Genomic DNA, 15,033 nt, shown 5'->3' with positions numbered 1-15,033 from the left:
GTATAAGAGGGGCCCCGGGAGGGGACCTCGGGGCTGTCGTGTGGAGTGGGGGGGGGGAGTCCCTGTCGTGCTGCTGCCGGAGTCTTCACCACCTCGGCGCCGCCAGTCAGGCAGTCTACCAGCTGTCTTGACTGGGAACCGTAGTTACCAAGCGTTAACTGTTAAGGCCGTTTAATAAACAGAGTGCCTCATACTCGTAGTGTCTCGGAGTCAGTCACTACACTTGTACAGCACACCGGTGTGTTGAAGAGCAAATCCACAACATTTACAAGTTCAACATACATACGTGCGGCGGGGGGGGGGGGTGGTTGCTGCTGCTTCTGGGATCGCATCAGTGCCGGATTAAGCTAGTGCGGGGCCTGTAGCATATTCTATAAAGGGGCCCTAAAATATAAAAAAGATACGTATTAAAACACTAATTTATTTTACATGGTAAAGTAATTGTATTTTTTCATTTGCTATACAGACAGATAATACGACAAATCGCTCACCTTAAGCACCCAGTCGTTCGTAAAAGTCTAAGGCAGTATAGTACTATAGTAATAGAGCAAGCGCAGACTCTCTGAAACGGAATTGATAGCTTGAAAGCGTTAAGCGCGGGGCAACTTGAAAGTGCGGGGCCCGTAGCTACATGTGTAGCTACTTGTGCTACCAGGAAAATCCATCACTGGATCTCATCGCTGACTCGCGCGTCAGCTGCCTTCGCTGGCAAGCTCGGCGCTCTTCAGCCAACTCGCTCGGCTCGGCGTCCTCAGTCACTCGACGTTAAAATAAAAAAATGTAAAAAATATTTTTAAAGGAACGCGGCGCACGCGCTCCACGAAGCGTGTTTCTCGGAGTACGTCCACGCCCCGTTCAAGTCCCATGTGGCGCTTTAGACACGTGGCGGTACGCGCAATGAAAGGGGGTGACTATTGCAATGAGAGAGGAGTGACTATTGCATTGAAAGAGGGTTAACTATTGAAATGAAAGAGAGGTGACTATTGCAATGAAAGGGGGTGACTATTGAAATGAAAGGGGGTGACTATTGCAATGAAAGGGGTGACTATTGCAATGAAAGGGGGTGACTATTGATATGAAAGGGGGTGACTATTGATATGAAAGGGGGTAACTATTGTAATAAAAGAGGGTAACTATTGAAATGAAAGAGGGTAACTATTGTAATGAAAGAGGATAAACTATTGAAATGAAAGAGGAGTGACTATTGTAATGAAAGAGGGGGTGACTATTGCAATGAAAGAGGGTAGCTATTGTAATGAAAGAGGAGTAACTATTGTAATGAAAGAGGAGTGACTATTGAAATGAAAGGGGATGACTATTGATATGAAAGGGGGTGACTATTGATATGAAAGGGGGTAACTATTGAAATGAAAGAGGGGAACTATTGTAATGAAAGAGGGGAAACTATTGAAATGAAAGAGGGTGACTATTGTAATGAAAGGGGGTGACTATTGCAATGAAAGGGGGTAACTATTGTAATGAAAGAGGGGTAACTATTGTAATGAAAGAGGAGTGACTATTGAAATGAAAGGGGGTGACTATTGAAATGAAAGGGGGTGACTATTGCAATGAAAGAGGGTGACTATTGTAATGAAAGAGGGGTAACTATTGTAATGAAAGAGGGGTAGCTATTGTAATGAAAGAGGGGTAACTATTATAATGAAAGAGGGGTGACTATTGTAATGAAAGAGGGTGACTATTGTAATGAAAGAGGGGTAACTATTGCAATGAAAGAGGGTAACGATTGTAATGAAAGAGGGGTAACTATTGCAATGAAAGCGGGTAACTATTGCAATGAAAGAGGAGTGACTATTGCAATGAAAGAGGGTGATTATTGCAATGAAAGAGGAGTGACTATTGCAATGAAAGAGGGTGACTTGCAATGAAAGAAGGGGTAACTATTGAAATGAAAGGGGGTGACTATTGCAATGAAAGAGGGTAACTATTGCAATGAAAGGTGGGGAGGTGAGACGTAGGGTTCAGTGCTGTTGTGGAGACAGTGCGTGGAAGGTAACCGTGAGAACACGTGTTCACCTCGTAAGCCTGACGGATGCCTCCGTTGTCAGCGATGTTCTCTCCCAGCGTGTTGATGCCACTCAGCTGCACGACAACAACAACAACAAGACAAACACAGCAACGACAAATTATCTGTTCACTTCGTCACTCGTGCTCGCCGTGGCCGCGAGTCAAAACTCGTTGTCGCCAGGTTGACGGCTGCAGTGAGTGCGCGAACAATCGCGCCCCGCTGTAAATTTCTAAAAGTATTCTGAGAATTTCACAGTGGGTGTGCATTAAAAAGTTCATGAACATTACGAGAAGCGCAGTCTCTTTGTTTGTTGTTGAAAATTATCGCAGTACCGCCACATTCACGGGCTCTCCGACGCGTTTCCACCTCCAGAAACAAAATGACAACGCGGTTTTCTCTTTCTTTCACAAACGTGCACCGTTCCGCTATCGGTCGCTCAGCGCGTTTTACAATTTCCACCCTCCCCACCTCCTCCGAGACTCGGTGAGGCATTTTCACGACACGGCATTGTCGTACATTCGATTTTAAAGACACCCGTCCTCCGAGAGGGTTGTGGTGCCCGACTCTTCCGCGCTAGCCAAGCATGTCAGAATTTGACCTAAAACTTTCGTGACTGCGGGAATTAATATTTTTGGTTCTTTTGGTAAAGTCACGTAAATAGGAAATAAATTAGAAAATGAATAAAAATTATAATGAAATAATAAAAAATACAAATAATTAAAATTTAATACTAAAAAATGAATTGAAAATAATAAAAGCTTTTAGTATTTTCAATTTATGAATTTTATTTTGATCACTTTTATTTTTTGTTTTCCACTCAACGTGACATTACCAAAATAACCAAGAACATGTTCGCAGAGGCGGGCCAGTCCCCGCGCGTCACCCCACCGCACGCGACCTCGCCGATCGACTAACTGTGGTGCAACCCCATCCACACGGCTGGTTGGGCAGCGCTCTCATTGCTTCAACTGCCACGCCGGGGAGTTCGAATTGAGCTGGCGGACCTCGAGGATCGCAAGCCCGGTGTCCTGACCGCTCATGCTGCAGCCTCGAATCCAAAAACACACGATTATTCCAAACTCCTTACGTTCTGTCCTCCGGCAAGGTCCCACTGGAAGTTGCCGTACTGATCGATGATGCACTGCGACTTCTGCTTGAAATTTTTAGCCGATTCGGCCGACCACCAGTCCACCAGGTTGCCGTCCTTGTCGAAATTACGACCTACCGAAGCACAGCGCCCGCGTTCACAAAAAGGCATTCGATAACGGCCCACCTGTGGATCATTGTCGTCCGCATCTCCGACGAGCCACGCTTGGCTGCGTGCGGTGCGAAAGAAGTTCAACGTTACATGCCGCACATGAAATCGAGGTCGACTATTTCGCCACACCTACGCCGGCGAAATCACTTGGTGCGAGGGTTGAAATGATTTTTTGTTATCCATATGAATAAAGACGTCCATCTGTATGTCTCACAAACCTCCAGGGTACTTCTCGACTGACGTTTGCTGAATAGGTAGCTTTAGGACGCAAATATGTGCCCCACAAACACGTGTGTGCCTGGTGTCGTTCAGAAACCGTTTAAAATATAAGATTGTGGGTTTTATCGTTTGGTAGAGGGTTCAAGAGCAAATAAAGTTAAAGGGAGAACCATTGTTCCATCTTTTATTGATCTTTTAGATATTTTGCGTTAAAGTGGTTTTGAACGAAAAAAATACGCATTTTATGACGTTCCAATCTGAATAATTCGAAAATGGTCAAGGATCGGAGCTTCCCCTCAAGCCTACGTGTTAAACTCCCCTCATAGCGGATTAAGTTCATGCATTTTTGTTATTTCTAATAAAGTCTTTAAATCGAGCGGTTTCCAATGGATACATCTTAAAGTATAACAAGTTGAGTCAAGTCGACAATATTTGTGGGTTTTCTGCGGAAAAATACACATTCTTGGAGTAGTTGTCAGTGTCTGATCGTAGATAAAAATTGTAAAAAAAATCATATCAGGTTAATTGTTATATTTGTAGAAAACTTTTGCCTGCCGAAGACAGGCTTCACGAACTAGTTATTATTCTTCTTCTTCTCTCACCGCTGTCGTCAAAGCCGTGGATTATCTCGTGCCCGATGACCATGCCGATGCCTCCGAAGTTCAAGGACATGGCCTGATCCAGGCCGAAGAAGGGCGGCTGCAGGATCCCCGCTGGGAACACTGGGTTGGCGGGGAGTGAATTGAAACGCATTCAGCAGATTGTGAACAGCCACCCGCACGCCCACGCACACTCTCCTCCTCCTCCTCCTTCAAGGCAGATTGGAAAACGCGGACAATGCTTACGCATTTAAAATATAACCCATTAACGCAAAACAATGTGGATGTATGGAGATTTTAAACAGAACTGGGGGGTGGGGACGGGGGGGGGGGATGGGGGGATGGACAATAAGACTGGGGTACATTTGCAGGGAATTTGCAACAGGGGGATAAACAACATACAACGGCTTAAATCTTTGTGGTTGTGCCGTAAAGCGCTGTGCTGGTGTGTGTTTTGGTCGTGCCGCCGCGCCGTTTGGCAGGACATCGCGCCGATGACACCGCAGTGCCACCCAACAGCACATCGGAGATGGTTATATGGGTGCTGTAAATTTAACAGGGAGGTTGTCGGGTCCACAGATGTCAACGGTATTAGAAATAAGAGATTCATGATACGTCGCCATTCTCCGACAGACATTTTATAAGGCATCGACAGAAAACACTGATGCACTTTATACATTCACACAGTAAATGTTGTCAATGATTTGCATATTCCAAAAAATATATAGAACTGCATTATATTGACTGCAAGGAGGAGTGTTAATGCACTATGCTGTAAATCCAGTGATCCAGTTCAATTGATGGCCATTCACCAGCTAGACACCTTGACGCAATGCGATTTTATTTTTTCGTGTATGAATGTGGCTGTTTCGTGAACTGCTTTGCATTTGCTTGTGTGTTGTATTTTGTTTTTGTGCTCTGCACCTATCTGATTGTAGCTCGAGCTGTAGAAAGCGTTGACCACAGCCGCTCCTGAGATCCATCTGAAATGAGAAGTAATTGCACAGAGTGCGGGATTCAATCAACGGGCATTGGGTTTGTGGCTTATTTTGTGATTGTTGTAAATAATTTATCGTGTAATGATGAAATAGTAGTTGCATTCCTTCAATGGTTGTATGAGTGGCAAAACTATTCAAACTCTCTCTTGATGCCCTCACTGATGCCCTCTCGTCGTGGCCAGCAGCAGACATGGACATTGGCATTGTAGCTCCTGAACCATATTGCCATCTTACGCGAGAACAGAGTAGAATTATTTGCAATAATAACGACTACAATTTATAACGCGCACAATATATTGAGGACATGTCATGACGGTGTCGCTTGTAAGCCGGGCGCAAGGGTGCATTTAGGTGTCTCCCTGGGACCTTCTTGGCAGCATCAAAGGATGGAAAATAATATCCTCTCTGGCAAATAAAACGCGTGTTCTTCAAACAACAAATAGATACATTTCTGCAAGGCATCAAGTCTGCATTAACTGCAAGCACTTGTGGCAAAACATGCAAACAAACACGCTCTGATGATGTACGCATTGTCGTGGAAACTTATTGGCCTACACCAGAGGCAGCCTTCATTCTGGCCTAGTCTCCACCGGTGTCAGACCAGGGAATGGCAAAAGGCGACCAGTACAAAGACAATGCAAGTAAAAGGTGTTTGAGGATCCTAACACCCGTTTTATTGCCAGAAAGGGTAAAACCTATTCCACTCTATATTTCATACTTTAAGTGTCTATTAGAACGAGGTCAAGGTAAAGCTGCGGCCATGCAAACTGCTCGCTCACACAACTGCTGACGGAAGGGCCTCTACGAGAGGAAGCTCCCCAAGTCACACGTCGCCGGTTCTACCTCCCGGCGTGGTAGTTGACACAGTGGGCAATTTACTTAAATCGCCCGGCCTCTTGTCGAGCCAGCACTTGAGATTGGTAGACACTTCAGTCGATTGACAGGTTCGTGTGTGGTGGAAGTGTGGGGACACCCACCTCTGCCAGCACATTTGGCTAGCATGGAAGAGTAGACCAAAATATCCTCTCGAGAGAGACTCTCTGGAGTTCCCCTCCAGTGGAGGCCCCCCTTGTGCCAGCAGTAAAGTGAGGAAGCAACTACAGGGATGCACCTCCACATTCCACCGATCGCAGTGTTTCACATGTGCAGGTGGATCATATATCCGTGAGCGTGATGATTTAAAAAAAGCCCTTACTCGTTCTTGTCCACTGCGGTGTTGATTCTTGCGAGTCTTCTTTTCGAGTCGAACGCCAGTGATGCCAGCGTGTTCGCAAAGTACTCAGTGGTGCTGTACGCCAGCTACAACATCAGAACGCAACAAAGCATATCGACAATTACCTTCACACGCATAACCTCCCAACGCCCCCTCCCCCCCCCCCGTCCTCTTCCCATGGGCACCGTGGGTGAGTGTCGCGACGCCACGGCAATGTCGCGATGTGGCTAAGAGACAGCCACGACATTTTGGACAAAAAAATATATAGATATTTTAGATCCCAAGGTGACAATGGCGATGATGGAACCTTCGGTCGCAAGGGAGCGGCACAAACAGTGGGAGATGCACCGAGTCGGGAGAAATCTCGCGATTTACAGCCCTGAGTTAATTCCTTATTCCTATGGCGGGGGCGAGTCTATCCATAGCAGAGCAAGTGTTACTTCCCCCACAAAATGGCACTCGTTTTATTGACCCCCCAGGCGAGATGATGGGCTGAGTCAACCGCAAGCCACGATTTGAACTCTTAAACTACCAACTGCGAACCGCTGCCCAACTAAGAGTGCACCTGGCTATTGGGATTTCAGTTGCTTATACATCACGTGATGGAGTGATTGATGTGCACACTGTAGCAACAGATATTGATATACAGTTGCCTGTATGGGTGATGTAGCGGGTAGCGCGCTGCGCTATGAACCCGTAGACCAAAGTTCGATTCCCACTCACGGCCAACACCAGTGGCGATTATCTGAACCGGTGATGGGCATCCCCTAGGTTAACTCAGCCTCAAATGAGTACCTGGTGCGGCGTGTAAACACTGACGCTAGGGGGACAAAGGCAGCCGGGCGTGCTGCTGGTGGCCCACCCCCTCGTGTGCTTTTTCCAGCCTTCATAGGTGCTACTTGCTTACAGCACTTGCCCCAACAGTCTGTTAAGGCTACACGGGGGATATTTGTCTTTGTTATATTTCGACATCTTTAAGTTGATGGTTAGCCCGCTTGCCATCGCCGTGGCAGAGCGAGGTGGGGCTCGGCGTTTGGGATTCCACCGTTGGCTGCCAACACATTGGGGCACTCTAAGAAGTGGCTCCGTCTGCTACTTATTAAACAACGTAACGAGAAAAGCGACGGGCCCCAGTCAGGATTTGAACCCTGCCACTGAGCTGCCTGGCCCAGTAGTTGCGTATATATGTTTTGCACAATCGTAGTAAAGCAGAGCGCAACACTAAACCTGCGGCGCAATAAATTTAACGAACAGCCACTCGCTAAGAGGGCACTCCCCGACCTCCGACGCGTGGCTGTGCGCGCACCTGCCTCTTCCTCACGTGACACTTTGACCTCACGACCTTTGAACCCTTGCAATGCCACACTACGTGCCCTGGCCCACGCAACAGTGTGATCGGCACCGAGTGAATGGGGGCCGGGGTAACGTGGCGAACACACGCGATCCGATGTTGCCAGGAGGCACTGTTGATGGACTCGACTCACGTCGGCGTATTCTTCGTCGATTTTGGGGTCGTTTTTATCCACGATGAACTCGGGATATCCGATCCGTTCGACGATAGCAAAAGCCTGCAATAGAACAATAGCGTAGATTCTCTCTTGGCCATCCGAAGGTAATCACGTGCACAGAGGTTGAATATGCATAATGGTGTCATTTAAAAAAAAATTTGAAATAAATACGGCTTTAACTCAAAAGTTCAAGGTGATTTTCTGCTCAAATGAGCAATGAGGTGGTTGCTCCTCTCCTCATCACAGCTCTGAGCCAGTGGTGGAAATTCCACCTTCCTCTCACGGGGGTAAGTCCATCTATAGGACGACAACCAGCGTTGACCTCCCCACAAGGTGGTTACTTATTTTATCGACCAGAAAGATTTGAACTCGTGGACCTTCCGATGGTGAAGCCACTTGTTTGACCACCGAGTCATATGTCCGGTTTAATAGCAAAAAAAATAACAAAACATCTCTGGCATTGGTCTTTAATCAGAGTTGTGTTTTCGAATGCAACAATATATCATCCGCTAATTTCCCCACTTCGAGGTTCACCGGCGGCGTGCCGGGGACTGTGACAAGCGTCGCTCACCTTGTCGCGCGCCCTTCCCTTTGTCGCGTCGTCCATCCAGGTAATTTTGTCCAGGTTTGAAATGAACACTTCGCGAATCCACTTCACAAGCTCTTGCACCTTTGAGCAATGAACGACGGGCATTAGACAGGCGAGCAGGAGAGTGGCGGTGCATAAATTGACACCCTTTGCTTACCCAGGCTGGTCACACCCCTGAGATCGCGCTGTCACCCTCCTAGAATCTCTCCCAGAATCCAGAACAATGTCGGCGAACAGAGGGGGGAGAAAAATTTGGGCGTCCGGCAATAAACACCTCGTTCGATATCCAAAACATCGGACGCACCTCCTGGCTTTGACATCCCTCCCACCTCCAAGACACTAGCCGTGGTGGTGGTGGTGGAAACCATTAACCACATCAGAACGTCAACAGTCTGATGTGCACATCTCCTTCATGAATGGAAAAGTAAAGGCAGGCCACAGTGCGATTTTGGCCATGCAACCAAAACTATCGACCATATATATAGTGAACCATCGTCGTCTGCGCTCCTTCAAGGAAAGAGGAATAAGCGGGAATACACGAACTCTCCCCTGCAGCCCTCGACATTGGCATCGAGCTCCTGAACGCATCGTCATCACACGAAAGAACAGAAACCCATGGGCATTTAGTTAATTAATGCAGCCATTGGTTGTATTTGCCATACTTCACCCCGCCACCCCACGCAAACTTGGAGTGGTGTACCCACCTACGCTGCTGGGACATTGAATCTAACTGGCGACCTCTGGATTCGAGGTCCAGTGTGGAAACCATCGCCCCCACGGTAGGGGCCCTTCAATTCGAATATGAAACAAAAGTAACTCCTACTACTAGTACTACGACTACTCACCACTTTTTTGCTGTCTCCGGCGAATGCTTCCTCCACGTAGAGAGCTCCCACAGCGTTGGAGAGGATGTTGTTGACGTAGCTGCTGCAGCTCCTCCAGCGAGCCTTGTCCGACGTTGTTCCATACAAAGCCTAAGAGAGAGAGGGGCAGGGAATGGGTCACCTGCAGCTCACTGGGCCCCGGTCCTCCTTGGCCATCGTTATCGATTTATAATCTCTCGATGGAACATACATTTCTTTAGAACTGCTTTTTGTGTTTAGTTTGTTGTCCTTCCCCCCCACACCTCTGATTAGCACAGTGTAAAATAAGTTCAACATATATGTAAACATACAAACACTCACTAGGCATACACGTAGTGACACACATATACAAGTCCAACTGCGTTCACTTGGAATTGAGGCGTCACTTTTAGCGGCTTGATTATTCTTGCCATAGCTTGCCCCATGCATCGATACGTGCGATGTCATGCACGTATCTATGTATGCATGTTTGTATCGCGAGCTTCAAATACATCGTCACACCAATGTGAAGTACCTTGCGAAATTCAGCTCTGGCATCCTTGAACTTTTGACTGAGAGATTCTACGTGTTCCACGGTGAGCATCCAGACGATGTAGTTTTGAATCGTGCTAAACCAAACAAACAAACAACAGCAACCATAATCATCAACAATCAATACGTGCCTACACCATACTTGCCCATCTACCTTCTCAGTGACAGGAGGAAAACCAGAAGGCCACGGTGATACATCAAGAGGATTTGGTGGAGGATGGGGAAAACTTAATGGAAGCCACTTAAAGTTTCCATTCAGAGCCCATTTCCGTTTTGAATATAGATGTACAATGCTAAGGGTGGGGGCAACGGCATAGTGGTTAGTGCACAGCGCTATGAACCCAGCTACCCAAGTTTTACTCCTGCCCATGACTAAGTAACATCGGTGGCGAGTGATATCAGAACCTGTTCTGCCCTCCTCCCCACCCCTTCACCAACCCGGCACCGACTTAGCGCGGTGAAATATGTTCAGACAACTCCCCTGACCGACACGGTGTGACGGTTGGGGAGGCATTCATCCAGCTGTGGATTGACAAAAGGGCTCTAAGTTATAATTATACAACTCAGACCCTGGACATTATGTAGGTGTCTAGGACCCCATCGTGTAGCCCTGTGATCTCTCTTACTCGCAGATGCTTCCCTGCCCTCACCCACTTCCCAGTGTTGTTGCCTACGCTGCGTTCGGCATCTCGAGATGCCGTTGGACGTGGACGCGTTTACAAAGCGACGGGATTGTCATTGTTCTTAGCCTCGAAAACAAAGAGGCTGATGAGAGCCGATCGGAGTGCTCTGGGGAAGGCTTGAATTTGATTGCGAAAAGCCAACCAATTGACTTGTTTAACCCTAGCATGCTGCGCGTTGACATTGCGGCTCAGAGACGTGGAAACTGACGAAGACCGTTGAACAAAATTAGGGCGACCGGTTCGCGAAACGAGACCGCGGGACGATGCCATGCTCGGAATCGCATCAAGCTTGAGCGACCTGCGGATCGGAGAGGGTACACGAACTTTAGCGACAGAAGAACGTTGACTGGAAAGGAAGCAAAGCGGGCTTGGGCAGGACACGTCATTAGCAGGGATGATGATGGTGATGATGATTGTAGTGGCTGGTGGTGGAGACTAACGGCGGAGTGAGAGCCAAAGGAGGGAACACGCCCTGAGGGTGCATCCAACACAGCGATGGAGCGATAAAGTCAACTCGCGTTTAGATGCTACATCGATTGTTACATCGCAAGACCACGAGGATGACATAAGCATGAAGATAAGTGATTGATCCAGCAGTGGATAGATCATGAACGATGATGATGAGAAGGAAGACTGAGGTAAAGACTCGGATTTCAAATGCCATTGGTGTTTTCAATTGGCATTGTATCAATCATAATTTCAAACAATTGCCATTGCTTCAATTGGCATTTGTGTTTTGTATCCATACTCTTTGGTTCGTTTCGGTAAAGTCACGTAGGTAGAAAATTAAAATAAAATAATAATATATCACGACGTTTCGATCGCAACACAAGCGGTCGTCCTCAGGCGGATAAAATACAATCAAGCAGTGGAACTGCTGAACCAGCGAGAGAGCTGTTACAACAACAAAGAGGTTATTCATGTGGCGAAGGGCCAGCAGGCGGGGTCTGAGCTAGAAAGGAATTCCATCCCCGGACGCAAGCACGTCAGTTGTGTTAATGGGGGAGATTAGGGAGAGAGAGATTAGGGAGAGAGATTAGCATGAAATTAGCTTCTGTCGCCGCACAAGAGCACCGTCCCGCACAACAGCAGTGTTAATGGGAGATTAGCACTATGTTGATGGGAGAGAATAGGCAGAGAGATTAGTGGGATTTGCAAGTTAATGTCATGTCTATGTGCAACACAAGCTGCGGCGCTGCCAACTGTGCTGTGAGAAGCAAGCACGTCCACGCAAGGGAACCACCGCAACGGTGGTCGCGCAAGTGAGACACACAGCCCATCACACAGCCAGAACCATCGATACATCGAGGCTAAGGGAGCAGAGGTGGCCATGTTAGTGAGACCCCAGCCCGTTAATGCAGAGGCACCCAACAGGGCAATGCAACTCAGAGAGTCGGAGATAACAGCCAAACGGCAGGGAAGAATGGAAGCACCACAGCAAGTTACGACTTTGCTTGGTTAATAACGTCCTTCCAATTATTGTTCAGCTTATACCCATCTTATTGGTTGAAATTGTCTCTGTGTTTATATATCTGGATGGCTTCATGGACAAATCTTTGATGGTAGCCCGAAGGTTTGCAGAGTACCTTGGTCTCGGAAAAAAACAATAGCGTGCGAGCCCACTGCGTTATAACAATGATCAGCCACGGCAGAGGTATTGGTTCTGCCATGTTTCAAATCTGCCTTGTGTTCGCGAACATGGTCCGAGACATGTCGTTTCGTTTCCCCAATGTAACTGCTACCGCAGTCATGAAAGCTTTAAATCCAGAGTGCTTTGTATCGTTACCAGAAATTAAGTAAGGTTGCAAGATTGTAGTGTGCACATCACACAGGCAAACGGTAACATGATCAAGTTCCATCGTGTAAATATGAGATGTCGGTACCTCGGTGTTTCATCTTCCAGGATGGTTTTCAGTTTGATCAAGTATTCTGGTGCATAGACCACGATGTTTTCGGCACTACTAATATCTTTGATATCAATAAAGATGTCCTTCATGTAGGTGAGCCAGGAAAAATTCTGAAAGTATCAAAGAGTAAGTTACGACATCATAATGCATAGTCAACCTTTTTATCAAAGTGGCAAATAAGTGTGCAACGTAAAGTTGTTGCACATGAACTACCAGGTAACTTTGGGGGATTTAGGCTACGTGCAAAAGCAATCAGGGTAATGAAGGATTGGGGAATTCTAGCAAGTCTCTCATAAAACCTAAAATATGCCACGAGTCTCGATTTATTTAAATGCTTAATTAAAACACACTTGCAGATGCGCTTCTGTGGGCGTCTGGATATTAGGAAGCCATTGAAGCTATGCACTTTTAAATCGTCTAGATTGACAAACTCATTTCTTTATAACTGCCTACTGTGTTTAGTTTGTTGTCCTTCCCCCCTTACCTCGGATGAGCACGGTTGGCTACGTACCGTGATGCGAAAGAAGTTCAACATACACACACACGCCTACGAGAGGACCTTCTGTACGAGCTGGCGGCGCGCTGCATTTATCTGTGTGTGCGCGACTGCGCTGCGTTTATCTGTGTGTACGCGACTGCGCTGCGATGGACAAGCGCCGCCCAGGCTGCCGCGTTCCGTCTTCTCGACTCTCCGTGTGCACACTTTGCCACATAAACGTACGCCAAAATACGTTGGCAGACCGTCAGACGTTCGTGCATACGTGCCAGTTACGCGTTTGCTATGCGTGTGTCACTTGACACCCTGGGCCAACCCATGCAAATGAAATGTTTCCATCTCAAGTAATTTTCCCGGTATGTATACATATAAAAAAATATACAAATAGAAAGTCAGAAATGTCAGTTTCAGGTGGTGGTATTTAATTTTTGTTTACAGCTATTCAGATGTAGAGAAATTATGTTTGAGATTTCGGAATCCCACGATATCCCGTGTATCTTGTGACTTTTTGGGAACTGGAGTAACTTCAAATGTTTGCGGTTTTGGCTTTGCGTTCCAAAATTAGCAAAGCTCAAAGTCAAACTGAAGTATATCTGTACTGAAACAATAACTTAGGTGGCATTAATCCCCTTTGTCAGCGCTTAAGCTGCAGTGTAAGCGGTACATATTTTATGATCCGTGAAGGAATGATTGGCCAAGTCGACTTTTGACCAAACTGATCTCATAATCTTCTGACCGTGAGTTGAGTGCTTGAACGACAATGCCCCTTTTGCTGGACATCTATACAGCTCGCGCATATATATTTTAACGATGAGCATATTTAAAACAATGCATAATTATTTCTCAGTTAAACATGTAGTATTTCACTTACCCATAGACGACAATGACTGACTGTCTGAACGAGTGACTGACGTATATTGCAATGATGTTCGACAAGAGTGAGAGGGTTAAAATGTGTTGCAACCACAGCCAAATCGATGCCAATAACAAGAAAATCGGATCACAAAAAACGGACGCGTTTTTAACCCGCCTAATTACATTACAGTTAATTGACTGGTTTTGCTCTCCGGGTTATCTCTGCCGATACTTCTGACTTGGTAGAAGTCTAATTCTAAAGACGTTCAATCTGAATCATCTGCAAGTGGTCTAAGTAATTCACCTTCTTGTGGCCGTGAGACGCTACATCCGTTATAAGAAAAGGGCCCTCCCGAGATTATCTTCTTTTAGCCCCTCGACCCAAGCTGGCCACAGACACCTTTGAAGATGTGGGAGTGCCCACACTTTACCCCACCAAACATGGCCTGCCGATCAACTAACTGCGGTTAAAACAAAAATATACTGCTGGGTGGACGGAGGTGAGTGGGGGGGGGAGAGGCACGGTGGGTGGGTGGCACGGTGGGTGAGGCGCTGTGAGTTGTTTCAACTGCAGGCAGCAGCGGGAGGAGATGGAATTGAACTGGCAACCTTTTGTGCTGCAAGTCCAGTGCGTACCGCTGGACGTGGCATGACAGCAGCGGATATATGATGACCACGCCTGGAGTGCAAAGCCAGTTGACATCGTGGGGCTCCGTGCTACTTACGCCAATGCTGTAGTTGGTGCTGAGCTCTGACAGACTCATCTTGTGGTAGATCAATGTGATATCGGTCCTGTTCTCATCTGGGGTAGATGCCTGGTGGAACGAAACAGGCACACATCATTATCATGATTGCTATTATGACAGATTCACTCCGATACATTGACACACAGGGCGACATGATGGCGTTATCGGTCATTCAGGAGTCACACGATCATTAAGTCCATGGTTGCCGAATGTAATTTATTTTTTAAGTGTGAGCTTTAACATTTATGGTACTTGAGCGCGCTCAGTACCGGTTTGTGTGCGGACGTGAAATGATTTGTAAACAAGGTGGACAGATGGGCCGGGGATCAGAGCTGAGTTTTAACGTGAGTTTTCAGCCACCCATGAATAAAAACCGGGCTATGAAGGGTTTTTAGTTGATGGCTACCAAACCCCGTCATCAGTAACTGCATGCACAACAAAAAAAAAACATTCGCTTAAATGTTGGTTTGTTAACTTAATTGTTAATCGTGGCAATAAATAAAAACATCGGTTTAGCCGTTAGTCTGTAAAATTGTTTTCCT

General features: G+C 46.8%; 1 protein-coding gene across 3 annotated transcripts in view; it reads right to left on the bottom strand.

Moving 5' to 3' along the window:
• LOC116950456 (neprilysin) overlaps window positions 1–15,033 on the bottom strand; it is a 36,896-nt gene that overhangs the window by 5,213 nt on the left and 16,650 nt on the right. For all 3 annotated transcript variants that reach the window (XM_032968226.2, XM_032968223.2, XM_032968225.2), the window contains 11 exons: window positions 14,471–14,560; window positions 12,371–12,504; window positions 9,788–9,881; window positions 9,256–9,384; window positions 8,393–8,491; window positions 7,798–7,881; window positions 6,296–6,399; window positions 5,027–5,085; window positions 4,106–4,225; window positions 3,114–3,247; window positions 2,035–2,100 (listed from right to left, as the gene is read on the bottom strand). In XM_032968226.2, the coding sequence (XP_032824117.1) occupies window positions 2,035–2,100; window positions 3,114–3,247; window positions 4,106–4,225; window positions 5,027–5,085; window positions 6,296–6,399; window positions 7,798–7,881; window positions 8,393–8,491; window positions 9,256–9,384; window positions 9,788–9,881; window positions 12,371–12,504; window positions 14,471–14,560 (1,113 nt within the window). The remainder of the gene's footprint in view (window positions 1–2,034; window positions 2,101–3,113; window positions 3,248–4,105; window positions 4,226–5,026; window positions 5,086–6,295; window positions 6,400–7,797; window positions 7,882–8,392; window positions 8,492–9,255; window positions 9,385–9,787; window positions 9,882–12,370; window positions 12,505–14,470; window positions 14,561–15,033) is intronic.

Source organism: Petromyzon marinus, chromosome 39 (genome assembly GCF_048934315.1).
Source record: "Petromyzon marinus isolate PM22_M1 ecotype Great Lakes invasive population chromosome 39, UKy_Petmar_22M1.pri1.0, whole genome shotgun sequence".
NCBI classification, from domain to species: domain Eukaryota; kingdom Metazoa; phylum Chordata; class Hyperoartia; order Petromyzontiformes; family Petromyzontidae; genus Petromyzon; species Petromyzon marinus.
The sequence above is the reverse complement of the archived record's forward strand: the minus strand, read 5'-3'. Positions and strand labels throughout refer to the sequence as shown.